Genomic DNA, 27389 nt, shown 5'->3' with positions numbered 1-27389 from the left:
TCCACAAGGTGGTGATCTCACTTCTACCCAGACAGGAAGTCTCTATGGAAGACAGGAAGTGATGTCAGGTATAAATGGGAAATTCCGGGTGAGAAGTGAGTTGGTCGGAAGTAGAGGAGACATTGGTGGAATTGGCAGCAGATCAGGTAATAAGATCTTATTGTCTATTTACGCCCAGTAACCCCCCCGTCATGTCCGTCCTCTTCCTCCATAGTCACTGTGACGTCTTTTATCTCCAGCAGATGATGATACACAGAACATTTCCCCACTTACGGGGACAGAACATTCTCCTAATGTTGGAGATGTATCACCTTCTCACCTGAGCAGTCTCTTGTAACAAGGGAGGAGATTCAGTTTCAGGTTATACTGAAATCTGACCCCCAATATCCAGGATTTTAATTTTGGTTGAAGTTGTGGTTGATTACTTATTTTAGGTGTTTATTTAGCACTGACAATTTACGCAGCACTTTGCATATATATTATACATTCACATCAGTCCCTGCCATCAAGGAGCTTACGATCTAAGGTCCTTCACTCACATTCATACATATGTAGAACCCCCCTGACCCCCAGGAGCGTGGTGGTAACCCCAAGAGACAGGGTTGGCTGACATTTCAGTAGATTACTTATGCCCTGTACACACGTTCCAATAATCGTACGACAAAACTCGCTTTCGACCTGATCTCACGATAATCTGATCGTTAGTACACAGCTTTCGACAGCCGATCACGACAGTTGGTCCAACAAAATCCGAAGGGACAAACAGGAAAACTTCTGTCGTACGACATCTTCTCGAACGATAATCGCTTCGTCAGTACAGTATTCGTATGCTAAAAGTCGATCGACAAATACCACGCATGATCGTAAACAGTAAAATAATCCGCAGGGGTCAGACGTATATACATCACTTCCGATACGTAGCTACGAAAAATACACTTGGTCAGTAAATCGTACGAAGAAAATCTGATGGTTTGTACGCAGAGTTGGTTTCGATTTTAGTAACATGCAACAATTTACGAAACATTAGTCGTACGATTATCGTATGATTATCGGAACGTGTGTACGGGGAATTAGGCAGTAGTAGGATGTGAAAAGATGGATGCCACTCTTAACCACTTCCTGCCCCGCTGTATTCTAAAAATATGGCCTCAGGCTGGTTCTCCAGTTCCAGGAGGACATCTAGGGATGTCCTCCCAGTCACATGCTTCGCAATCACAGTGCTTATACCCGGCCATGCGAGAGGCCCAGGTGTTCTGTTCTCTGTGACCAATCATAGCCGATAACATGTAAACAAACTGTAATAAACGGGTTTCATTAGGGATGCCAATACCACTCGTGAAAATGATCCGATACCCGAAATCGATACTTTGCAGTGAGATTCCGGTCTTAATTGATTACGGTTTCCCGCACTGCTCCTATGTGAACCCAGGCTGAAATCATTATGACAAGCCTGGGTTCACACATGTTCGGTGGAGAAACCACATGCATTTTGGATTGGAATCACCAATACAGTCCACATACTTTGCTGCTATCCATCTATAGAGGGATGTGTCTGGATGGTGACTGTATCATTGTGTGTGTCAGGTTCCTATAAGGTGTCAGGATGTCACTGTCTATTTCTCCATGGAGGAGTGGGAGTATTTAGAAGGACACAAGGATCTCTACAAGGACGTCATGATAGAGAATCAGTCGCCCCTCACATCACTGGGTAAGAGGAAACTTTATTGTAAAGGAGAGAGCAGTACGGAGGCTCCACCTAGATCCCCCATCATCTGATAAACACATAGAAACAATGTATTCAGTCAGTGTGTGTGTTTCCTACAGATGGATCCAGTATTGAGAACCCACCAGAGAGCGGTCCCCATCCTCTGTATTCCCAGGATTCCATACAGGAAGGTCACACCATCCCTCACCATCATCAGGTAGATGAGGAACAATCACTGATAGTATCATTAGGATCTCTACATTATCTGCATCATTACAATGAATGTAATTTTTATTATATATTCAGAGTGGAAACCTGAGAGATGCTAAAATTGATATTAAAGAAGAGATGAAAGAGGAGGATGATAAGGATGGGATGATGGAGGAGTCAGAGTTTCTAAAAGGACCCAAAGATCTCTACCAGGACACCATGGTGGAGTCATCCAGCTACAGAAACCCACCAGAGAGATGTCCCCATCCTCTGTATTTCCAGAATTCCACACAGGAAGATCACACCATCCCTCACCATCATCAGGTAGATGATTAACAATTATTGGTAGTTCTAATTTACACACAGCATGGTCATTACAATGAATGTTTTTATCTATAATCAGAGTGAAAACCTCGGGGATTATAATATTGTTGTTAAAGAAGAGTATAAAGAGGAGGATGAGGAGTATGGAATGATGGAGGAGCTTTCAGAAGGACACAAAGATATGTTCCAGCCACCTTATTCCAGGAAACCACCAGAGAGATGTCCCCGTGCCCTGTGTTCCCGGGATTCCACACAAGAAGATCACACCATCCCTCACCATCATCAGGTGGGTGGAGTTGAGGGTCTGGAACATAAAGTGATTGAACACTCTGACATGTGGAGATGATGTGTGGACTCTACAAGATAATATTTTCTATGTGATCTCCCATCATAAATACTTCTATATTACAGATGATATATTCTGCCATTCTGTTGGTTTAGGGTGAAGATCTGATGAACATGAAAGTTGAGGGTGAAGTAGAAGAGACGTATGTGAGGGATGATCAGCAATATACGGAGGAGGCTGCAATGACAAACACATTCAAAGAGGAGGACACTCCTACAGAGATCAGCACAGGTGAGCCATAATATATTCTTCTGTTATCTCTGCTCTGTTACTGCACACTGATTGGTCCAGAGTAGGGATAGACCGCTATGGTTTTTTCAGGGCCGATCCCGATATTTTGGTCACTACATTTTGGTAATGGCCGATATTTTGTACATTTAAAGTTTTGAAAAATAAAGACAAATTTTGACACAAATCTGGTACTGAGCATGTGGGGTAGGTCTTTTAGCTGTAGTGTGCGGTCTTCCCTTCCGTCCTTGCCTGCCAGGAATCCCATGTGAACCTAGTTTAGAGTCATTAAAATCCTAGAATCCACTTTATTAGTGTTTTATATGATGTCCAGTGTGTGTTTTTGTAATAGAATAGTGGGAAATACCTTCATTACATCGCTGCTCCGGGCTCTCCTCGCTAATCTCTCGCTCTGTTGTTTTCTCCTCTCATAGCTGTCAGAGGAGAATCTAAGCCCCTCTCCTCTGCAGTGTATACAGAAGCGCCGGATATTAGATTAGAATAGTGTGAAATACCTTCCGTTACATCGCTGCTCTGGGCTCAGCTAATCTCCCGCTCTGCTCTTCTCCTCTCATAGCCGTCAGAGGAGGATCTCAGCCCCTCCCCTCTGCAGTGTACACAGAAGCGTGGGTTATTAGATTAGAATAGTGTGAAATACCTTCCGTTACATCGCTGCTCTGGGCTCAGCTAATCTCCCGCTCTGCTGTCCTTCTCTTTTCCCCCACTGACAGCTGGGGGTCACTGAAGGGCCAAGCAGCGATGTAATGAAGGTATTTCAGACTATTAGATTACAAAAACCCACACTGGACATTTATATAAAACACTAATAAAGTGGATGCTAGGATTTTAAATATACTAATATCGGTAATATCGGCCAGTCCCGGGTCGATACCAATATATTGGAAAAAAAAAGTGAATATCGGCCATCCGATAATCGGCTTTGCCGATAATCGGTTGATCTCTAGTCCAGAGTAGGGCGGAAGATGAGTGATATCAGCCACTAATAGGTTGATAATAAAACCTATGTAATAATTGGGTTTTGGTGCTGCTCTGTGTGCAATGTACAACTAGTATATCCGTTCAGTTTATCATAAACCAAAAAAGCAATAAACCAGAAAATATATAGAAAATATTGTGCAACATATGTAAAACTTATGTGCAAAAAAATTACAATTATTAATGAAGTGCATGTGCTAAATAAAGGTGCCCAAGTGATGTGAAGATCCAATTTCACTAGACAATGTATACAGAAACCGTGGGCTAATACAAGGTGATCCGTGTTTTAAAGTGAACAGTCCATAAACCTTATGCAGTATCTCATTAGTTAGTCCAAACTCTCCAGCTTTCCTTGCTGGTCCTTATGGTGGTATCAGTAAAAGGAGCAATATTTCATGATATTGCAGCCAGGTGGTTGTGCAACTGCATGCGGTGTGCCCGGTGTCTCCACTCGTACCCCCCTCCTGCTATTTCACTGACCAGATGTCTATCCTCTTGCAACAGGGGTCTCCAGCCTTTACAGCTACACCCGGCTGTATGCCTCTGGCGAACTCTCCTTCCAATCCCCAGCAGTATCAGTAGTACATAGAAATGGCAAAGATAGACCCCAATAGTGTAAATCCGTACAAATGATTTTTATTAAGAAATCACAGTAGTGCACTTACATTAGATAAAAATCAGTCTGCTCATGTCAAACCAGGAAGTCCGGGACACAATGCGCCCCACGGACCCAAACCGGAAGTGGCGCAATGATGCTAGGCTCCGCCCTACGCGTTTCATCACATTGACGTCATCGGGAGTGGGCGCCATCTTTCTCAACTCCGGTCCTCAGGGCACCCTAAAAGGCCAGATTTTAAGTATTACCTTTGAGAGATGCAGACTAGAATACTGCAATCACTGAGCAGCAAATGATATTACCTGTGATGTATTTCAGTTTTCTTGCAAACCTGGCCTGTTAGTGTGCCCTGAGGACCGGAGCTGAGAAACACTGCCTTACATGATATAAACCGGTGAGTGGAGCAAGAGGGCGCCCACTCCCGATGACGTCAGTGTGATGAAACGAGTAGGGCGGAGCCTAGCGTCATTGCGCCACTTCTGGTTTGGGTCCGTGGAGCACCTGACGTAAGGTATCCTAGCAACCCCAGGTCACATGATCAGGTCAACCCCAGATCACATGATCATTTTGAATAATTAATGGCCCGAGAGTGTATCCAGGCAACCCTATATTCAATCCAAATGCTGCGGACCACGGCCTCCCCCTGGCCTACGACACAACGGCAGATATCAGCGGGTGTATAATGTCAATCATCCCGTACTCATTGTTTGCCTCTGTGTGTATTTTTTGACCCATGCTAATCCACCCAGATCATGATCTTTTTTTTTTGTGCTAGGGTCGTTATGTTACCACCTGAGTGTTCAACATGATAAAAACTCCACATGATTAAAAATTTGTATATACATGCAAATAAAGAACTTTTCCAGAGTTTTATAGAAAAATGATTAAAAAATATTTTAGAAAATCAAAAAAGTAATTTAAAAATTACACAAATTTATTACAAAAAAACAAGACAAAAAAATAAAAAAAATAACAGAAGGCCTATATATAAAAATTAAAATATTAATATAAAAAAATTAATAAGCGAGGAAACCTTTATGAAAAATAAATAAATATATATATATATATATATATATATATATATATAATATATATATATAAAAATCTAAAAAATGTATACAAATCTATGGGAAGCATTTTTATGTGTTAATTGCAAATGAATTAAAGGGCTGCCACTGGTGGAGTCTATATTATGATGGTCTATGTTCTATATCCCATGCATGTGCCTATGGGAATAGAGAATTGATAATATAAAGAGACTGATATCAGGACAAAAATTCTGACAGAATTTAACATACTAGTAAGCAGGACTTTTTTCAGCAGGAACACAGCTCCGGCACCTCCAGCGCTGAATAAATGTAATGGCAAGGGGTGCTGAAGAGTCTATTGATGCTGGCTGTTGGGGGATCTATTGTTGCATGACACAGGTCTAATATTGTTGCTGGGGGTAGGCTTATGTTGCTGGTGGGGTCAGTTGTTGCTTAAAGGGATCTACTGTTGAGGGTGGGGTGTATTGTTGCTGGCTGTTGGGGGATCTATTGTTGTTGGGGAGCATCTATTTTTGCTTGTCAGTCTATTGTTGCTGGTGGGGGAACTATTGTTGTTGGTTTGGCTTATGTTGCTGGAGGGTCAATTGTTGCTGGAAGAAGTCTACTGTTGTGCGTGGGGTGTATTGTTGCTGGCTGTTGGGGGATATATTGTTGCTGAAGGGCATCTAATTTTGCGCGGCAGTCCATTGTTGCTGTGGAGGTCTATTGTTGCTGGTGGATTAGCTATTGTTGTTTGGGCTTATGTTGCTGGGCGTGAATTGTTGCTGGAAGGGATCTCCTGTTGAGGGAGGGGGGTCTATTATTGCTAGATGCTGGAAAGTCTATTGATGCTAGGCTGATGCTGGGAAATCTGTTGTTGCTACCAGGGTCTATTGTTGCTGGGGGGGGGGGTCTATTGTTGCTGGGGGGTCTATTGTTGCTGGGGGGTCTATTGTTGCTGGGGGATCTATTGCTGCTGGGAAGGGTCTGTTTGTGCTGGGGATCTAATGTACTGCTTTTCTTGTTAACAAATTCCATACAAATTACTTATCATCACAAAATGATACTTGGTTCGGAAGTCTCTAAAAGGGGCGGTACTGGGAGTTGGGTAGGAGGGTGAAACCAAGGGATGGTGCTCAGAGGTTGGTAGGGGGGCGGAGACAAGAAGTAGCTCAGAAAGGGGGAGTTCCTGCATCTATCCTCTAAGAACAAAGAAACTAGTAAGATGCACACTGTGGTCACTCTGGCATTGAAAGAAGGCACGCTGTGGTCACTCTGGCATTGAAAGGGGGCACGCTGTGGTCAGTCTGGCATTGAAAGGGGGCACGCTGTGGTCACTCTGGCATTGAAAGGGGGCACGCTGTGGTCACTCTGAAATTGAAAGGGGGCACGCTGTGGTCACTCTGGCATTGAAAGGAGGCACGCTGTTTTCAGTCTGGCATTGAATGGAGGCACGCTGTGGTCACTCTGGCATTGAAAGGAGGCACGCTGTGGTCAGTCTGGCATTGAAAGGAGGCACGCTGTGGTCAGTCTGGCATTGAAAGGGGGCACGCTGTGGTCACTCTGGCATTGAAAGGGGGCACGCTGTGGTCACTCTGGCATTGAAAGGGGGCACGCTGTGGTCACTCTGGCATTGAAACGGGGCACGCTGTGGTCAGTCTGGCATTGAAAGGGGGCACCCTGTGGTCACTCTGGCATTGAAAGGGGGCACGCTGTGGTCACTCTGGCATTGAAAGGAGGCACGCTGTGGTCAGTCTGGCATTGAAAGGAGGCACGCTGTGGTCAGTCTGGCATTGAAAGGGGGCACGCTGTGGTCAGTCTGGCATTGAAAGGGGGCACGCTGTGGTCAGTCTGGCATTGAAAGGGGGCACGCTGTGGTCAGTCTGGCATTGAAAGGGGGCACGCTGTGGTCAGTCTGGCATTGAAAGGGGGCACGCTGTGGTCAGTCTGGCATTGAAAGGGGGCACTCTGTGGTCACTCTGGCATTGAAAGGAGGCACGCTGTGGTCATATATATATATATATATATATATAAAAATAAAACAATAAATATTGTATTTTTTTTGTGCACTACAAATAAATATGCGCATTGGAATATGTTTATTTTTTTTCAAAAGTAAAGTAAAGTAATAAGTAGTGAAGTTACTTTTCAAATGCAGTAACTAGTAAAGTAATCGCATTACAATTTACAGAACCAATTTTTCAATCAAGCGAGTTGGGTCCTGGAGGCCATCAGCCTTTTGGTGAGTTGCCCCTTTTATTAAACGGGTGGAGGAGCACTACGTACAAGCACTTTATATAAGAAGACCACTGAGCGCTTGACACTTTTGGTGATTCAAAGATTTGGATATGGATATGGACTTTTCCATTTTTTATTGATTGGTTGTCATTATATTCTGGCTGCACAATTGTACACATTTAATTTTCTAAATTAGCATTTAGCACTTTGAGATTACACTTTACGCCACCAATATACAGCGCCTCAAAATTCAATTCATTCATCATGGTTTGGTATTCACCAAAATTGATGGCTGCTGTCTTTATGGACATCTAGTTTTTTTTATCACTGGCAGGCGCCATTTTAATATATATATTTTAAAGGCAATCTGTTACTAATCCCTGTCATTAGAGCAGTGCAGCATACTGGGCCATTGACCAGAGCTGTTAAATGTCACCATAGTGACATTACATTGCTCTGGTGACCGTGATCTTTGTGGACTACCACACTGTTTGCATTGTGTGTGGTTGCAATTCAGTTACAGTGAGGCCCACTGAGCACAACAAGGGGGTAGAATTGGTGCTGTGGCATGTGTACACCCATGGCTGCAACCTTCCCAGCTAAAGGGGGAGCAGTTGAGGGGTGGTAAAAATGCGGCACAGCTGCTGGGTTTTATGGTCTAATCCCACCCCCAACCATAAGTGTAATTGAGCTCTTACACACCCACCAGTGTAGCTAGTTACCGTGTCCCTGAACATTGGCACACCAGTCCCAGTGTAACCATAAGGCCTCATTCACACAGGATGTATCAACGCATAACCTGTGCAAAGGCTGTGTTTACCCGCACGGGGATGCACAGGTTTTACACGCACCCCCATGTAGGCAGTCCCACTGGTGTCTTTGGGATGCAGTAGCTGCAAGAACACAACTGCTACTCCCAAGTGTAGATGTGTAATTTATGCCCCTGGAAAGCTTGAAGGTGCTCCTTGGATTTTAGTCCTTTCTATGGCTAGGCTGTAAAAAAAGTCTCACATGTGCTATTCCTATACTCAGAAAAGGTTTTGGGGTATAGTTCTAAGTATGCCTATGATGTGTGTTAGAATCAGATTATTAATTGACAACTTTTTGTAAAATACTACATTTTCTTTTTTCTTTCTGCATTTTCAAAAAATTTGTGGCAAAAAATTTACATTTTCAAAAAACTCATTATGCCTCCAAATATCTGGCGTATTTACTTTCCAAAATGTGGTCAGTTTGTGGGTGTTTTCACTGTCCTAGTGCTCCAGGGCCTGCAAAAATGTGATAGTCAGGGAATTAGATTAGTAATTTACGTGCAAGTTATGAGTCTTGAAAGCCCAAAGGTGCTGCTTGACTTTTTAGTCCCTCTATGCATCAAGGTCAGGGATCTTCAAACCACGGCCCTCTAGCTGTTGCGGAACTACATATCCAATGAGGCCTTGTAAAACTCTGACATTCACAAACATGACTAGGCATGATGGGAATTGTAGTTCCTGAACAACTGGAGGGCCATAGTTTGAAGACCCCTGATCTAGACTGTGAAAAAGTCTCCCACACGTGGTATCCCCATACTAGAGAGGCATAGCAGAATGTGCTTTGTAATTGTAAATATGCCTATAATCTGTGTAAGAAATACCTTGTTAAAATGACAACTTTTTGAAAAATTAAACAAATTTTACTTAATTTCTTAATTTTCCCAAAAATAGTGAAAAAAAAAAAAAAAAATTACAACTAAATACACTTCAACTGCCTACTTTCCAAATAGGGGTAATTTAGGGGGTATTTGTATTTACCTGACAATTTCGTGTCTCAAGAAATGAGATTGTCAGTACATCAGGACTGGTCAATTTTCAAATATACATACACACATACATATATATATATATATATATATATATATATATATATATATACATATCCCGGTTTGTAGACTCAGACTAAATGATATACACTGATTTGAGTAGCAGAATATATTTTGGCCCACATTTTTGCAGACAGATTATTTATTTGCTAAACTTTATTACTGAAAAATCTTTCTCTTTTTAAATGTTCATTTTTTTTCTCCTTTTTATTTATTAAAAAATAAAAACCTCCAGTGGTGATTAAATACAACCAAAGAAAGTTCAATCTAATCCAAAATATGATATAAAATTCATTTGGGTACAGTGTTGCATGACTGAGTAATTGTCATTCAAATTGTAACCACTGAAAACTGGCCTGGCCAGGAAGGGGGAAGAAAGTGTCCATTCTTGAAATGGTTAAAGTTGGCTTCCAGATTCTGAAAAGCCCCTCACCAGCAGACCCCAACAACTACCAGGACAAAGTTGTGGGGAAGAGGCCCTTCTCATCAACATGGGGCCAAAATGTTTTTCCAAGTTACCCCCAATGTTGAGGGCATGTGGTCTGGTATGGTTCAGGAAGGGGCCATCCTTTCCTGGTCTGTTAGGTTGCATGCACAAATAAGGGTCTGTTAAACATTGTAGGGGGGAACCTCACACTTTTATTTTTTTCTTGTTTTTTGCATGGTGTTTCCTTCTAAAATCAATACCAAACCTTAAGTGCCGGTTCACACTAGGTCGCTCCGACTTAGGGGGGCGACCTGTGAAGTCGCGTGCAGAGCGACTTCAGCGCGATTTGCACGGACTTCATAAAATGAATGTCAATGCAAGTCGCCTCCAGGTCGCCCTGAAGTAGTACAGGACCCTTCTTCTAAGTCGGAGCGACTTGTGTCGCTCCTATTAGAACCGGTCCTGTACTACTCAATGACCGCGACGGTGCACGACTTGCCAGGCTGATCAAGTCGCCCGACAAGTCGTATTAGTGTGAACCGGCACTAAGAGTCTGGTATTCATTTTGGAGGAACCCCACAACTCTATCGTGTTTTTTTTTTTTACACTATCCCTGCCCCTTTGTTTCCATTCACCTGTCAGTGGGCTTACCACTGAATGGGCTGGGATACTCAAACAATTAGCTTGATTGGGAAGCTTTAATATCTAACATCAGTAGTAATACCGCTGCAAAACGTTTCACTTTCTGCTTCAGCCAGAGGTTTGTCTCAGCTGAACACCCACCCAGTTAGGCCATTCGTCCAACCTCTGAACAGGCAACCGCTGGGAGCTCATCCCTGTTTATGTCGATTCCGGGGTCTATCTGGCAGTATTAGGTTGTGTTTTCCTCCTAGTTACAGTAGCACAAATATAATAACACATATTGTGCCTTGGTCCCTCTTCTTTGAGCAGACTAGAAGCTGAAGGCTAACATAAAACTCAATTTAAAATCTTGTTGGGATAAAAATTAGGGAGGAACATAAAAAACTAAAACATATCTTTTCAGTAGAAAATATTTCTCCGAACACCCTCCAGCGCTGTCTGTACCCATAAGCCTAGGCGTGTGGTCACTTGTTCTATGCAAAAGTGTCTGCAAGTCTAAACTTTGGAACTTTTTGGTTATCAGAGATCACTTGAGGCAGTGCCTAGGCTTGTGGTTGTGTTGGCTGCTTAAATGTAAAAGTGATCTGGGAGGACCACCAAAGGCCCTTTGACAAAAAGGGGAAAGTTTTCCAGCTGGTTGGAACATCCATATATAGCAGGGGTCTCCAAACTATGGCCCTCCAGTTGTTCAGGAATTACAATTTCCATCATGCCTAGTCATGTTTGTGAATGTCAGAGTTCTACAATGCCTAATGGGACGTGTAGTTCATCAACAGCTGGAGGGCTGTGAGATCCCTGATATTTAGCATCTGCTCACTAAGTCTACCTGATCCAGATTGAATCTTTATTCAAGTGAATTAACCCTCTAGTATCTATTAATCACGTTTTTATATTTTTTCAGGACACACCATTGAGAAAACCTCAAAGGACCATCTGACTTTATCTCCAGGGTGTAAAATGGAAGATGAGGACATCACAAGAGATTGTGCAGGAGAAAAGACAAGGAGCTCAGCTATGGATGGAGGACTTCACAGTTTGGATAGACTGTCAAATCCCTCTGACTCTGAGCAATCTTGTACTGTGAGGGATGGTGCCGGAATTCAGGGGGAGGAGAAATTTTCCTGTTCTGAATGTGGGGAAAGCTTTAGCTCTGAATTAAGTTTCACTGTACATCAGACATCTCACACGGGTGAGAAGCTTCAACCCTGTTCTAAATGCGGGAAATGTTTCCTTCATAAATCCGAACTTGTCATACATTGCAGATCTCACACAGGAGAGAAGCAAAATTCCTGCCCTGAATGCGGGAAATGTTTTATAGATAAATCACAACTTGCTAGACATCAAAGAGTGCACACAGGGGAGAAGCCGTATTCCTGCCGTGAGTGTGGGAAATGTTTTTCACAGAAATCACAACTTGTTTCACATCAGAGATCTCACACTGGGGAAAAGCCATATTTCTGCCCAGAGTGCGGGAAATTTTTTTCACGGAAATCAGTTCTGGTTAGACATCAGAGATCTCACACTGGGGAGAAGCCATATTCCTGTCCTGAGTGCGGGAAATGTTTTTTACATAAAACAGATCTTGTTATACATGAGCGATCTCACACTGGGGAGAAGCTGTATTCTTGCACCGAGTGCAGGAAATGTTTTTCACAGTTTTCCTCTCTTTACTCACATCAGAAGATTCACACAGGCGAGAAGCCATATACCTGCCCTGAGTGTGGGAAATGTTTTTCGTTGAAATCAAAACTTGTTAAACATCAGAGATTTCACACTGAGGAGAAGTTGTATTCCTGCCCTGAATGTGGGAAATGTTTTACAGATAAAGCACATCTTGCTAGACATCAGAGATCTCACACGGGGGAGAAGCCGTATTGTTGCCCTGAGTGCGGAAAATGTTTTTCACAGACCTCCGTTCTGGTTAGACATCAGAGATCTCATACTGGAGAGAAACCATATTCCTGTCCTGAGTGTGGGAAATGTTTTTCAGAAAAATCAGGGCTTGTTAAACATCAGAGATCTCACACAGGGGAGAAGCCGTATTCTTGCCCTGAGTGCAGGAAATGTTTTTCACAGTTGTCCTATCTCAACTCACATCAGAGAATTCACACAGGTGAGAAGCCGTATTCCTGCCCCAAGTGTGGGAAATGCTTCTCGTGGAAATCGAAACTTGTTAGACATCAGAGATCTCACTCTAGGGAGAAGTATTCTTGCACTGAGTGTGGAAGCTGTTTTAAATGGAAATCACATTTTGTTATACATCAGAAATCTCACAGAGGGGTGTAGGGATGAGTCGAACATTCCTGGGTTCAGTACGTGGGAGGTTCACCCACGTACTGAACCTCCCACGTACTGAACCCAGGAATTACATTACGTACATTAGTTCTATATGTTAATTTAGGTACGTATATTAGTTTTACGTACATTAGTTCTAAATGTTAATCTGAACCCCACTGAAGTCAATAGGAGCCGATTAATCCAGGCCATTTTAACCACTTAAGTCCTGGAAGATTTTACCCCCTTCCTGACCAGGCTCTATTTTGCGATTCGGCACTGTGTGACTTTAACGGACAATTGCACGGTCGTGCGATGCTGTCCCCAAATGAAATTGACATTCTTTTTTTCCCACAAACAGAGCTTTCTTTTGGGGGTATTTGATCACATGTGCAATTTTTACTTTTTGCGCTATAAACAAAAAAAGAGCGACAATTTTGAAAAAATAACAAATTTTTCAAATTTTTTATATGAAATTCCCCAAAAAAAATGTAAAAATCAAACTATTTTTAACATTTTAGGCCAATTTGTTTTCTGCTACATATGTTTGGTAAAAAAAATCGCAATAAGCATATTTTGATTGGTTTGCGCAAAAGTTATTGCGTTTACTAACTAAGGGAAAGATTTTTGTCATTTTTATTGTTTTTTTTTAACGAGTAATGACGGCGATCTGCGATTTTTTTTTTTGCGGGACTGTGACATTGCGGCGGACAGATCGGACCCTTGACTGACATTTTTGACACTTTTGGGGGTACCAGTGACATTACTACAGTAATCAGTGCTATACATATGCACTGTTACTGTGAAAAAGGCACTGGCAGGGAAGGGGTTAACTTAATTAGAGATGCAGGGGTTAAATGTGTCCCTAGAGGCGTGCTTCTAACTGTAAAGGGGTGTGGCTTTTCATGTAACCACAGAGACATATGATCCTACATAGCAGGATCGATAGCAGGATCGTATGATATCTGCAGTTACACCAGGGAGAATGACAGGCGGCTTTGTTTACATCAGCCACCTGCCTTTCTCTCTCTCCAGCGGGAGATCGCGAGTGACTGGTTGACATCGGTGCCGCCGGTCACTCACGCTGGAATGTCCGTAAACGAGCGGGGCTGGGAGCGCGCCTTCCGGCACGGCATGCTCGCCCCCTAGAGGCTCGCAGGCGAGCGACATAGTACCACGTCACTTTGCCTGTACAGGGCTGACCGCCGCAGTACATAGACGTGCGGCGGTCAGCAAGTGGTTAAAGGCTTAACAGAACAATAAATTGTAACACTTGCAGCACATTTTCAAATCAGAAACAGTACAGTATATGTAAAAAAGTCAATATAAATCAGTGTGGTTTAACGAATCGCAAAAAAATAAACATTGTAAGAAAAATACAGCAGCTAGTGTCAGTGTGTATTGCACAACATCCAGAAATATATTAGACCATATATGTGTTACATTTATATACAGTATCTCACAAAAGTGAGTACACCCCTCACATTTTTGTAAATATTTTATTCTATCTTTTCATGTGACAACACTGAAGAAATGACACTTTTCTACAATGGAAAGTAGTGAGTGTACAGCTTGTATAACAGTGTAAATTTACTGTCCCCTCAAAATAACTCAACACACAGCCATTAATGTCTAAACCGCTGGCAACAAAAGTGAGCACACCCCAAAGTGAAAATGTTCAAACTGGGCCCAATAAGTCATTTTCCCTCCCTGGTGTCATGTGACTCGTTAGTGTTACAAGGTCTCAGATGTGAAGGGGGAACAAAAGATGGCCTAGGCTATAAGAATGTTGCCAATACTGAAACTGAGCTGCAGCACGGTGGACAAGACCATACAGCGGTTTAACAGGACAGGTTCCACTCAGAACAGGCCTCGCCATGGTCGACCAAAGAAGTTGAGTGCACATGCTCAGCATCATATCCAGAGGTTGTCTTTGGGAAATAGACGTATAAGTGCTGCCAGCATTGCTGCAGAGGTTGAGTGGTGGGGGGTCAGCCTGTCAGTGCTCAGACCATACGCTGCACACTGCATCAAATTGGTCTGCATGGCTGTCATCCTAGAAGGAAGCCTCTTCTAAAGATGATGCACAAGAAAGCCTGCAAACAGTGTGCTGAAGACGAGCAGACTAAGGAAATAGATTACTGGAACCATGTCCTGTGGTCTGACGAGACCAAGATAAACTTATTTGGTTCAGATGGTGTCAAGCGTGTGTGGCGGCAACCAGGTGAGGAGTACAAAGACAAATGTGTCTTGCCTACAGTCAAGCATGGTGGTGGAAATGTCATGGTCTGGGGCTGCATGAGTGCTGCCGGAACTGGGAGCTACAGTTTATTGAGGGAACCATGAATGCCAACATGTACTGTGACATACTGGAGCAGAGCATGATCCCCTCCCTTCAGAGACTGGGCCACAGGGCAGTATTCCAACATGATAATGACCATAAACACACCTCCAAGATTACCACCCCTTTGCTAAAGAACCTGGGGGTAAAGGGACTGGCCAACCATGTCTCCAGACCTAAACCCTATTGAGCATCTGTGGGGCATCCTCAAATGGAATGTGGAGGAGCTCAAGGTCTCTAACATCCATCAGCTCCCCGATGTCGTCATGCAGGAGTGGAAGAGGGCTCCAGTGGCAACCTGTGAAGCTCTGATGAACTCCATGCTCATGACTGTAAATGCAGTGCTGGAAAATAAGGGTGGCCACACAAAATATTGACACTTTGGGCCCAATTTGGGCATTTTAACTTAGCGGTGTACTCACTTTTGTTGCCAGCGGTTTAGACATTAATGGCTGTGTGTTGAGTTATTTTGAGAGGACAGCCAATTTACACTGTTATACAAGCTGTATACTCACTACTTTACATTGTAGCAAAGTGTCATTTCTTCAGTGTTGTCACATGAAAAGATATATTTTAATGCAGCGGCTGGTGCTAATTTAATCTTATAGAGTGCGGAAAAAAAATCATTTTTTGAAGGCTAATAGGCTAGAGATTGATAAAGGGTATGGAGAGCTGGGCACTGGTCTGGGGAATAAAGAGATGTATACAAGGAAACTACAGACCAGTCAGCCTAACATCAATAGTATGTAAGGTGATTGACAAAATGTTAAGGCACGCTTTACAGAAATTTGTCTGTGATAAAGGTATCATAAGTGACATCCAACATGAATTTATTAACCACTTCAATACCGGGCACTTTCACCCCCTTCCTGCCCAGGCCAATTTTCAGCATTGTCGCGCTTTGAATGACAATTGTGGGGTCATGCAACACTGTACCCATGTGAATTTTTTATCATATTTTTACACATATAGAGCTTTGTTTTGATAGTTTTATTCACCACTGTTTTTTGTTTTTGTTTTTTCTAATAAAAAAGACTGCAAATTTTGAAAAAAAAAAAACATGTTTTTCTTTGTTTCCGTTATAAAATTTTGCACATAAATCTTTCTTTATAAATTTAGGCCAAAATGTTTTCTGCTACATTTCTTTGGTGAAAATAACTCAAATCAGTGTATATTCTTTAGTCTGTGTTAAAGTTATAGATTCCACAAACTATGGCATACAGTATATATGAAAATCGATCAATCCTGATGTACTAATGGCCTATCTCATTTCTTGAGGCCCCTAAAATGCCAGGACACTACAAATATCCCCCCAAATGACCCCTTTTTGAAAGTAGTAGTTTTTTGAAGTTGTATTTTTTCCCCCACAATTCTTTGCAAAATGATGAAAATAAATACATTTGTTTTTGCAGAATTGTCTTTAGAACAAGTTATTTCTCACACACAGCATAGGGATACTTACAATTACACCATAAAAGACATTCTACTCAGCCTCCTAAGTGTGAGTATACCACATATGTGATACTTCTTCACTAGGCACACAGAGGAGCCCAAATTCCAAGGAGCACCTTCAGGTGTTCTATAGGCATAAATTATCATCTAATTTCCTTACTATCACATTTTTGGAGTCCCTGGACCACAAGCACAATGGAAATGCCAACAAAATTACCACATTTTAAAAATCAAACACCCCAAAGTATTTTCTAAGAGGCATAATAGTCTTTTGAATATGTTTATTTTCCACCAGTTTTGAAAAATATGAAAGAAAATTAAGTTACATTTTTTTGTAAATTTCCTAGATATTTTTAGCACACATCATAGGCATACTTAGAATTACACACCAAAACACATTATACTACTCCTTCTGAGTATGGAGATACCACATGCGTGAAACCTTGTCAACTTTTGGACTGATTATGTACCCAACATTGCAACTTGTGTATCACAAAACCAACACTGTATAGAAAACAATGTGCTGTAATGGTCACCCTTGTATAAGTGGTCCTTTAAAACAGCTTAGTGTAACTTCACCTACAGCAGTCCCTGTTTCTAAAAGCCAAGGAGGCCTAACCTACTGGTATGTGGTTACCCCCATAGCAGAATGCTACGTTCACTGGCCAGGAAATATAGGAGGCTAAATAAAGGGTAAAAGAAAAAAAATCTATCTGTGGTTCCAGGAGTGCAATTGTCCGCAGAAGATGGATGGGACTTGTGTCTCACAGGAATGTAGCCGAATGGGACATTTAGATGAGTCAGTACTGGTGCCAGGCAGATACAAGGTCAGCAAATAGGAAAAGGAGTGGTCCAGGCAGCAGTCAGAAAGGTCAGTCCAAGCGGCAAGCAAAAAACATGATCAACTAGCAACCAGGGGCAGCATTTCCGGAGGAAGTCAAAGGCATGATCAGTATGAAGGCAAATGGTCAAACCAGGCAGCAGGCAGAAACAAGGTTGAGAAAACAGGCAAATGGTCGGTACACATGACATCAGATACAGGGAAATGGCAGGGAGTCAGACACATCAGATATACCTTCGGCATACCTTCTCTAATATCGTAGTGAGGTATATGGTAGCAAAGGAAGCAGTCTCCTATACAGAGGCTAGGTTGGGAGGCACATTGGGAACAATAGTAATAGGGTTCACAACTTATTCTATTACTGGTGCATACCCAGAATTGTTTGGGTGGTTCGGCCTGTTTCAGTAGGGGATGATAATGCTGGGGACATGTCTCTCATGCAGCCTGCTCACTGCATCACAATGAAGGTGCTCAGTTGCAGGGCCTTCCTCAAAGATAAGGGCTGTTACACTCTTGATACTTTAGGTAGAAGCCAGATCTTTCTGTGGACTTGTAATGATGTAGGCGTTGTACAAAACCAACTGGAACAGGTATATTGACACTTTTTTGTACCAATGAATGGATCTTTTGGTTGCTAGATAGGGCTGCACCATTTGGTCATTATAATCTACACATCTAATGAAACAACAAATTAATTTATTTCATTTAGGTGACGTGATGTCATAGCGTGAGCCTTTAGTTAACGTTCGAAGCATCCAAAATAATGTAACGACCAGGGGCAGAATGACTATTCGGGCACTAGGGTACTGCCCGAGGGCCTGTGGCCATTACGGGGCCCCATGAGAGGCCCGGGCACTTAGAAGACCAGGGCTCTATGCCTAGCAGGGGCGTGCTGGCAGCTGGCTGTAGCTGTCAGGACTGTTCTGAGTTTGGCAGACAGCTCAGCTACCCCCCCCCCCCCCCTACCTTGCTGGACAAATGGAAGAGGAGGCACCCTTGTGAGTGCGGGCTGAGTGTGCCGATGAGTTTGGGACCACATTCTGCCTGCATGACAGTACAGTACATAGGTGAGTCCTTTTCACAGCGCTGTAGGGGAGCACATAACCAAAACCTCACATCACTGTATCATCTGCATTAGAAAGGGGGGTATTGTATTGATAGGATAACATTGCTGGGGATATATAGGGTGTATGAGGTAAACAGTGGTGAGGGGGGATATTGCGTGGTCATGATGCTAGTGGTATCAAGGGCATAGAGGGATCACAGTGATGGGGGATGGGTAGAGGGGCCACATTGCGGGGATATCAGGAGGGGGGTAATGGGTAGAGGGGTCACAGTGCAGGGGGTATTGGGGGAAAATTGGTAGAGGGGTCACAGTGTGGGGGGTTTTGGGGGAATGGGTAGAGGGGTTACAGTGCTTGGGGTATCTATGGGGTAGAGGGGTATCTGGGGTGTAGAGGGGAATGGGTAGAGAGTTCATAATATGGAGAGTATCTGGGATGTAGAGGGGTCACAGTGTGGGGGTTCTTGGGGGAAAAAAATTGGGTAGCGGGATCATGGCACTGGGGTTTTGGGGGGAATGGGTAAAGGGGTCACAGTGCTGGGTACAACTGTGAGGTAGAGAGGTGACAGTGTGGGGGGGGGGGGGGTATCTGGAGTGTAGAGGGGTCACAGCATAGGGGGTATTGGGGGGAATGGATAGAGGGTTCACATATCATGGGAGTGGGTAGAGGGGTCACAGTGTAGAGGGGTATCAGGGGGAATGGGTAGAGACTTTACAGTGCTGGGGTTAAAGGGTAGAGGGGTTACAGTGCTGGGGGTATCTGTGAAGTGGAGAGGTGACAGTGTGGGAAATATCTGGGGTGTAGAGGGGTCACAGTGAAGGGGTATCGGAGTGAGAATGGGTAGAGTGGTCACAGTGAGGCAGTAAGGGGGAGATCAGTTGAGGGGGGTATCGGGAGGAGATTGGGTAGAGGGGTCACAGTGCAGGGATATCCAGGGGAATGGGTAAAGGGACAGTAAGGTGGTATGGGGGAGATCAGTAGAGGGGTCACAGTGTGGGGGGGGGGTATCAGGGGGAGATTGGGTAGAGGGGTCACAGTGCAGGGGTATCCAGCGAAATGGGTAGGGGGGTCACAGTGAGGCGGTAAGGGGGAGATCAGTAGAGGGGTCACAGTGTGGGGGGTATCAGGGGGAGATTGGGAAGAGGGATCACAGTGCAGGCAGGGGTATTGTGGAGAGACTGGGTAAAGGGGTCACAGTGAGTGGTATGGGGGGATAAGTAGAGGGGTCACAGTGCTGGGGTATTAGGGAGAGAATGGGTAGAGGTGGTACAGTGCTGGGGATATCTGTGAGGTAGAGGGTGACAGTGTGGGAGCTATCTGGTGTGTAGAGAGGTCACAGTGCAGGAGTATCCAGGGGAATGGCTAGAGGGGTCACAGTAAGGGGGTATGGGTAGAGGGGTTACAGTGTGGGGTTATCGGGAGTAGCATTAATTTGGTCGAGGGATCACAGTGATGGGGGATGGGTAGAGGTGTCACAGTGTGGGGGTATCAGGAGGAATGGGTAGAGAGGTCATCCCTTTCCAGCCCTCGGAAAAGCAATCCATGGTGGATCGCTTGTCAGAGATGTTTCAGGGAAGGGGATATATTTCCTCCTCATATCCTGTTGTAACTCTGTAAATGCCACACCACCACGCTGCAACCACATTCATTTTGTGGGACAGTTGTGGTGTGGCTTTGAAGAGAGTGGGAGTTCAGTAACAACAATTGCTGCACAGCCTAATACACTTAAATGGGTTGCATTAGACGGCAGTACTATGGTACTATGCAGTTTAAAATGTGCTGTGCCATGTCTACAGCTGTTAGGGGGGCAGTAAAACCACAACTCAGCTGCCTGATTTTACTCCCCCCCCCCCCCCGTTTGCTCATGTTGTCCTAAAGAAATTGAGAAGAGAGTAGAGACATTGCATAAATGGGATCAATGCAATGATTATACAATGTAACCTTGTGTGTAGAGTGCCATTTTCTGTAACGTAGGCAGGGAAACAGGGGGCCCCATGAGTTGTCAGTCCTCCCCTGGTGACGACATAAAAAATTATCCAAATTGATTCTTAGATTTCAATGTTTTTATTAATTTATAAGGAAAGATCACAAAAGTACAATCAGTCCATGACCATGGAACAGAATAACAAAAGGAACTATTCAAAACAGTTGACATGGAAGTTAAAAAAGTTGAACAGTAGCATAAACATAAGCAAAAAGTGTTGCCCCCCATGCCAACTAAATCTGCATCGGTCGGCCCGGGCCCCGCCACCCCCCTCTGGCACCCCCATGGGAACTTACTGCGCCCGAGGGGGAGAGCGGCCCCCGACCCCCCAACCTATTAAACCATAACTAACCAGGGAGGCGTCCACCATCTGCAATTCCACAGGGATGCCACCTGTATGCCCGGCAGAGGTAGAGGCCACGGTAAATAAAAACTGAGGACCAACTGTGGTCCGTTAATACTCGTGTCATTATGTCGAACAGTTCAAACATAAGAAAGGAAAGAGAGAGAAGGAGATAGAGAAAAAGGGGAGAGATAAGAAGAGGATGAAAGAAGTCTCGACAGGTGAAGGGTCCTCCTCAACTTAAGGAGGGCCTGCTAAGTATCGTACCCGAGGGTCCCATGTTTTCTCAAAGAGGTGCATTTTGTCTTGGAGCATCGCCACCATCCTCTCATTAATCATGATCCAGGTCAGCTTGGCCTTCAGCAGCGCAATCGACACCACCGGATTCTGCCAAGAGTGGGCTATCGCTATTTTGGCAGCTGTAAATATGAAGGCTATAAGGCGTTTGGCATGTTTTGGTACCCCCTGAACAGGTTTGCCCAGAAGTGCCTGTTGGGGAGATTTTACCAGATTAATATGCATAAGAGAATAAATAAAGTTGTACGTGCGGATTCAGAACCGTCTGACTTTTGCACAAGTCCACCATGTGTGGAAGGCAGTGCCCACTTGGCCACATCCCCGAAAGCAGTTGGGAGAGGCATCCCAAACTTCAGCCGCCAGCCTGACCAGGACCATGTACCAACGCAAAAACACTTTGTAGTTATCCTCTATCAAAGACATATTAAGTAAGGATTTCGATTAAAGCTGAGCTAGTGAGTTCCACTCTGTTCTATCTAGTTCCTCCCCCAGGTTCTCCTCCCAGCGCCGCATATAAGGTAGTTTAGTCGTGTCTTCATGCAATATGTTATAGATCGTGGATATATAGCCCTTCTGCTTATCTATCGTGCGGCATAGGTACTCCATAAGAGTCGAGGTGGTAATGTCACAGATGCGTTTAAGGGAGTCTGCATAGTGGGAGATCTGGGTGTACCGATAGTATTCTCTCTTGTAGCTGAGGTCTAGTAAGTAATCCCTTTCGGTCACACAGATCCCTTATTTTTCCACCACTCAAATGCGGAGGGACAGAGGCCCGGAGGGAACAGTGGATTGCCCAAGAGGAGCACCAATGGAGCGTGGGGGGACTTAAAATTATGTCTTTTCGACAATCTATCTCATATTCCCAAAGATAGGGACAAGGTGGGGCAGAGGACCACCGGTCTAACCTTGGCCCGCAGCCACAATACGTGACTGATTGGGACATTTGGTAGGTGTGTTGATTCCAGCTGCATCCATATTGGGCAAGGATCTTGTGAGTGATACCGGATCAGATGGGGGAGTTGAGCAGCATAATAGTATTTTACCAGATCCGTGATCCCCAGACCCCCCCCCCCAATTTTGGGGCAAAGAGAGTGCGCTTGTTCACCCTGGGCCTCTTATCCCCCCATATAAATTGTATAACCTTCCGTTGGAACATTCGAAGATCAGTCATATCAATCAAAACAGAATTCAACCTACCGAACCACAATGGAGGATTAGCAGCCCATCTTGTGAGGTCCTCCTGTAACTTTTTGTAAAAGGGTGGGTAATTACGTGTATAGAGGGTGTCTATGGAGGCTGTGAGATGAATACCGAGGTACGGTATTGACTTTTCCTGACAAATAAAAGGAAAGTTGGCTTTAAGAGTGGTTAAAGTTGCCCTGTCCAAGGTCAAATTTAATGCTTGGGATTTGGAATGGTTCACACGCAGGCCAAAAAGTGCGGAGAACGTCTCCAGCTCCCTGAGTAGATTAGAAACAGAAACCAGTGGGGTCGAGATGTACATCAGGATATCGTCAGCGAAATGAGCGCATTTTTGCACTCTTTCGCCGCAGGGAATGCCCTGAATATTTGGATTTTGGCATATCTTAATGGCCATTTGGGCTCTAGAGCCAAGATGAATAAGAGCGGGGACAGGGGGCACCCCTGGCGCGTACCCCTGCATATTGCAAGGTAATCAGATCCATAGCCTTTAATAGACAATCGCGCTATAGGTTCGCTATATAAGGTTTTAATAATTGTGAAAAAGTTGTTTCCAAAGCCATACTTTACTAAGGTCTGTAGTAGATATTCCCAGGATAGGGAGTCAAACGCCTTGTGCAGGTCAAGAGACAATAACATACCCTTCCTCGGGTCCCCTCCCATCCCAATTAGACTTTAGGGCAGAAATAATATTGATAGCACTTCTGGTTTCGGTCAAGTGATGTTGGGTGTTCTATCAGAATAATGCAACCTATCAGATTCTGCAACTGGAAGTGACTTTCGGACGAGAACTTACTGCGCATGCACCATGTGTTCCAACATGGTCGCTACGCGTTCCAATAGGTTTCCTAATGTGACAGATCATGAAGCAGCGGGGGACATCTTCTTACACCCACACAAGTCTTAAATTTTACATTTATTTTAGCAGTAAACTCACTCAAATAGACTATTTCACCGCGACCTAATGAAATAGTCTATTTCACTATATAATTAGTTTGTCGCTGAGCAGTGCGAAGTGACGTCGGGCACAGACAGGAAGTGACGTCGGGCACAGACAGGAAGTGATGTTGGGCACAGACAGGAAGTGATGTTGGGCACATGCAGGAAGTGATGTCGGGCACAGACAGGAAGTGATGTTGGGCACAGACAGGAAATGATGTTGGGCACATGCAGGAAGTGATGTCAGGTACAGACAGGAAGTTCCAGGTGAGAGGTGAGTTGGGAGGAAGTAGAGAGGAGACATTGTTGGAAGTGACAGCAGAGGAGGTAATAAGATCTTATTTTCTATTTACACCCAGTAACCCCCGTCATGTCCGTCCTCTTCCTCCATAGTCACTGTGACGTCTTTTATCTCCAGCAGATGATGATACACACATATATAGTGTGGAAACCTAGATTAACCCCTTCAGGGGTAGAACATTTCCCCACTTACGGGTCGGAACATTCTCTTCATGTTGGAGATGTGTCACCTTAGCAGTCTCTGGTAACGAGGGATGAGATTCAGATTCGTGTTGTACTGAAATCTAACCTCAATTTCCATTATTTGAAATTTGGTTGAATTTGTGTTTGATTTTGGTTCTCACCCATAATGCCCTGCACAGCCTTTTACCCCAGTCAGCAGACTCGCAGCAGCCAATGTTGGTTATGCCCCATCCTATGGAAGTAGGAGAGGGATAGAAAAGAAGAGCAGGGAACGGAACCAGATGAGGAGGGGCAGTGCAGGTTTCTCTTAAAGGGCAGCGCCCTTAGTGGGGGATTCAAATACTACCCTCCCACTGCCAGACGAACATTAAACAACAATTACTGGGGACTCGGAATTCCTCTGATTTTTCCATCATCTTCTCACTATGAAAGAGCTCCTCGTACACCCAGAAACCTGTATGCCTTCCATCATATTGTTACATTACAACAGAGCAGTGCAGGGTCACCATATGACTGGCGTGGTGTTGATCAGGGACACTGACTGGTGACCATATGTATTTTTTTTTTATTATTTTTTTTTTTTTTTACATACTGTCACCAAAACAGTACAGTGTCACCATAATGGAACTATACTGCTCTGGGGAGGTGGTCAAGAATGCTTTTTATTTACACTATGATGGCTTGTGATGATCGCTTTATAAGCTATTATTTTTATAAATGGCACCCATTCATGCATTGGGTACAAATATGATATCTATGATTGGCCATGGCTATTACATGGTACAGGTGTGCTGTGACTGGCCCTGTACCATGTGATCACTGTGACCAATCACAGAGATCACAATAGTACACAATGAATGGGTATGAATGAAAGCCATTGTGTACATCTGACATGTGATCGCTGTGATTGGTCACAGTGATCACATGGTACCAGGGCAGGCCCAGTACAGTTATCTGTGTTCTGCTGTGTCCGGTGGACACAGTGGGTCCCAGATCATGCTGCCGCGCAGCCCTCAGGGATGCACAAGGTGTTAAAGCGGGAGGACATCATCTGATTTCCATCCAGGATAATGGTGTTCCTGCTCAGCCGTATTATTATAATAGGAAAGACGGGAGTTGGTTAATGACCTCATTGTCCCCTCCTTGGCCCACTGGAAGACTCACAAATGCATCCAGGGCTTTGCCTGTTAGCCCTGGTGTGAGGTATTGTGCCTATTACTCCTTGGACAATCGGTATGGATGACATGTCCTTTTAAATCCCTGTAGTGTCAATATCGCCATCTTTGTCCATGGTTGGGAACTTGTCCAGGGAAATGTTGTGTTCTCACTCTTTGCGGGATACCATGATAGCAGCAGACCTAGTCTGCTGAAGCTGGAGCTTAGCTAGCTCCAGCTGATGTTGCCAATCTGCTCTGCTTGTTGATGGGTCTCTGCTCATCTTTCCTCTGCTTGTGGAGGCTGCAGAATGAACTGGGCTTGCAACGTTGGCTCAGCAGGTGTATGTCAGCCTGGGCTTCAGGCTCGTTATCCAGGATATCTCAGCCATTCGCATCCTGTGGTTCCTGCTGCTTCCCTGGGAAGTTGAGCTGCATCCTGTGATGCAAAAGCAAGTATTTGCTCTTTCCGTCATGCTCAACCAGGGCACAGATCAGCTGGTCCTTCGTCTGGCCCCTGGAAGTCTAGATGCCTCTGGCCTCACATAGGTTCAGCAGTTCATTATGGCCTTGATTCAAGTAGCTGATCACTGTCTCAGCCATATTGCACAAATAAAAAATAGAAAAGAAAAAGAAGATAGGATGGGGAGCAAAAAGTCAAACATGTCTGTTACAGTCACTTCTAACAAGCTTCCAACCTTTAGTTCATGGACTAAGCCATGGTCTCCAAACTTGGGCCGGGGGCCACAGCTCCTCACAATGACACCAACAATGGGGCCCAATGACACGAAAGATGGGTCACAATTCCTCCCATTGACACTAAATATGGGTCACAATTCCTCCCAATGACACGAAATATGGGTCACAATTCCTCCCAATGACACCAAAATATGGGACACTATTCCTCCCAATGACATCCACAATGGGGCCCAATGACATGGCACCATTCCTCCCAATAGCACCAACAAAGGGGCACAATTCCTCCCAATCAATAACACCAAAGATGGGGCTTCATTCCTCGCAATGACATCAAAGATGGGGCACCTTTCCTCCCAATGACACCAAAGATGGGGCACCTTTCCCCCCAATGACACCAAATAAGGGGCATCATTTCTCCCAATGACACCAAAGATGGGGCACAATTTCTCCCAATGACACCAAAGATGGGGCACTATTCCTCCCAATGACATCAAAATTGGGCCCAATGACATGGCACAATTGCTCCCAATAACACAAACAAAAGGGCACAGTTCCTCCCAATGACACCAAAGATAGGGCACAATTCCTCCCAATGATGCCAAAGATGGGGTACAATTCCTCCCAAGGACACCAACAATGCGGCATAATTCCTCCCAATAATGCCTAAGATGGGGTACTATTCCTCCTAATGACATCAACAATGGAGGCCAATAGCATCAATGATGGGGCACAATTCCTACCAAAGACACCAACGGTGGGGCATAATTCCTCCCAATGACACAAGTGATGGGGTACAATTCCTCTTGCTGACACCAAAGATGGGGCATTGCTTACTCCAAGTGATGCTGGGACTTTTTCTACTGATGGGATGTCTGATGAACAGTAAAGTGGCCCTTTTGTTCATAAAGTTTGGAGACCCCTGGACTAAGCTAATAAGCCATGTACTCACTGCCACCTACCTACAGAGGGCGACTCCACCCAAATTTAGCTAACTGGCCACACACAGTCAGATAAAAATCTTAATAGAATTTTAATATCACCCCATTTCTATGTGCTTAATGTTACAAACCCCCTTATATCTCCATCCTAATATTATACAACAAATACTGACTAGCTACTGTAATTCTTCACCCGCATAGATCACATGACCACACCAAGGATGGAGGAGGACCGGAGTCACACAACTGAGAAGATACTAAACCTCACCCTAGAGATCATCTACCTGCTGACCGGAGAGGTGAGGAGGATTCTGGGAGGTCACATGACATCATTCTTATCTCTATTAATAAAACACAGACCTGACCAGAGAGGTGAGGAGGATTCTGGGAGGTCACAGGACACCACTCTTATCTCTATTAATAAAACAGACCGGACCGGAGAGGTGAGGAGGATTCTGGGAGGTCACATGACATCACTCTTACCTCTATTAAGAGAACACAGACCGGAGAGGTGAGGAGGATTCTGGGATTCTAACATGATATTTCTATTGGTTCCTCAATACAGAGATTTCCTCCTGTAAAGTCAGGAGATCATATGACCATCACAGTGCCTCCATGTGACTCCCTAAAACCTGAGAGACACAACATGCAGAAGATTCTAGAAGTCACCAAGAAGATGATGGAGCTGCTGACAAGAGAGGTGAGCAGTGCTGGGAATTCTGGGACATTATCCAGTAACAGACAAGGGATGTGTCTGGATGG

The 27389-nt window shown here is 44.2% G+C and overlaps 3 protein-coding genes across 3 annotated transcripts in view; 2 read left to right on the top strand and 1 right to left on the bottom strand.

Annotated features, from left to right (window-relative positions):
• The window catches only part of LOC309550292 (uncharacterized protein), a 979642-nt gene that overhangs the window by 51889 nt on the left and 900364 nt on the right, over positions 1–27389 (top strand). Inside the window, 1 exon segment of the mRNA XM_082250695.1 lies at positions 2012–2239. Within this exon segment, the coding sequence (XP_082106821.1) occupies positions 2012–2239 (228 nt within the window).
• LOC309550683 (uncharacterized protein) overlaps positions 1–27389 on the bottom strand; it is a 3164715-nt gene that overhangs the window by 2846810 nt on the left and 290516 nt on the right. The gene's annotated exons all lie outside the window — the stretch shown is intronic.
• On the top strand, positions 1848–12935 carry LOC309550742 (uncharacterized protein). The gene is made up of 3 exons (XM_082251080.1): positions 1848–1922; positions 2681–2816; positions 11520–12935. Exons 2-3 carry the CDS (start codon positions 2693–2695, stop codon positions 12902–12904), a joined length of 1509 nt encoding a protein of 502 aa, XP_082107206.1. The 5' UTR covers positions 1848–1922; positions 2681–2692; the 3' UTR covers positions 12905–12935.

Source organism: Pelophylax lessonae, assembly GCF_965119305.1.
Source record: "Pelophylax lessonae genome assembly, chromosome: 3".
NCBI lineage: Eukaryota > Metazoa > Chordata > Amphibia > Anura > Ranidae > Pelophylax > Pelophylax lessonae.
This window is presented reverse-complemented; position numbering and strand designations above follow the sequence as displayed.

Excerpts from the sequence above, each read along its gene's own strand:
- LOC309550742 (XM_082251080.1), top strand. The coding sequence starts at position 2,693 with ATGAACATGAAAGTTGAGGGTGAAGTAGAAGAGACGTATGTGAGGGAT. Across the intron at positions 2,817-11,519 it reads TCCTACAGAGATCAGCACAG|GACACACCATTGAGAAAACC; the intron begins GTGAGCCATAAT and ends ATATTTTTTCAG.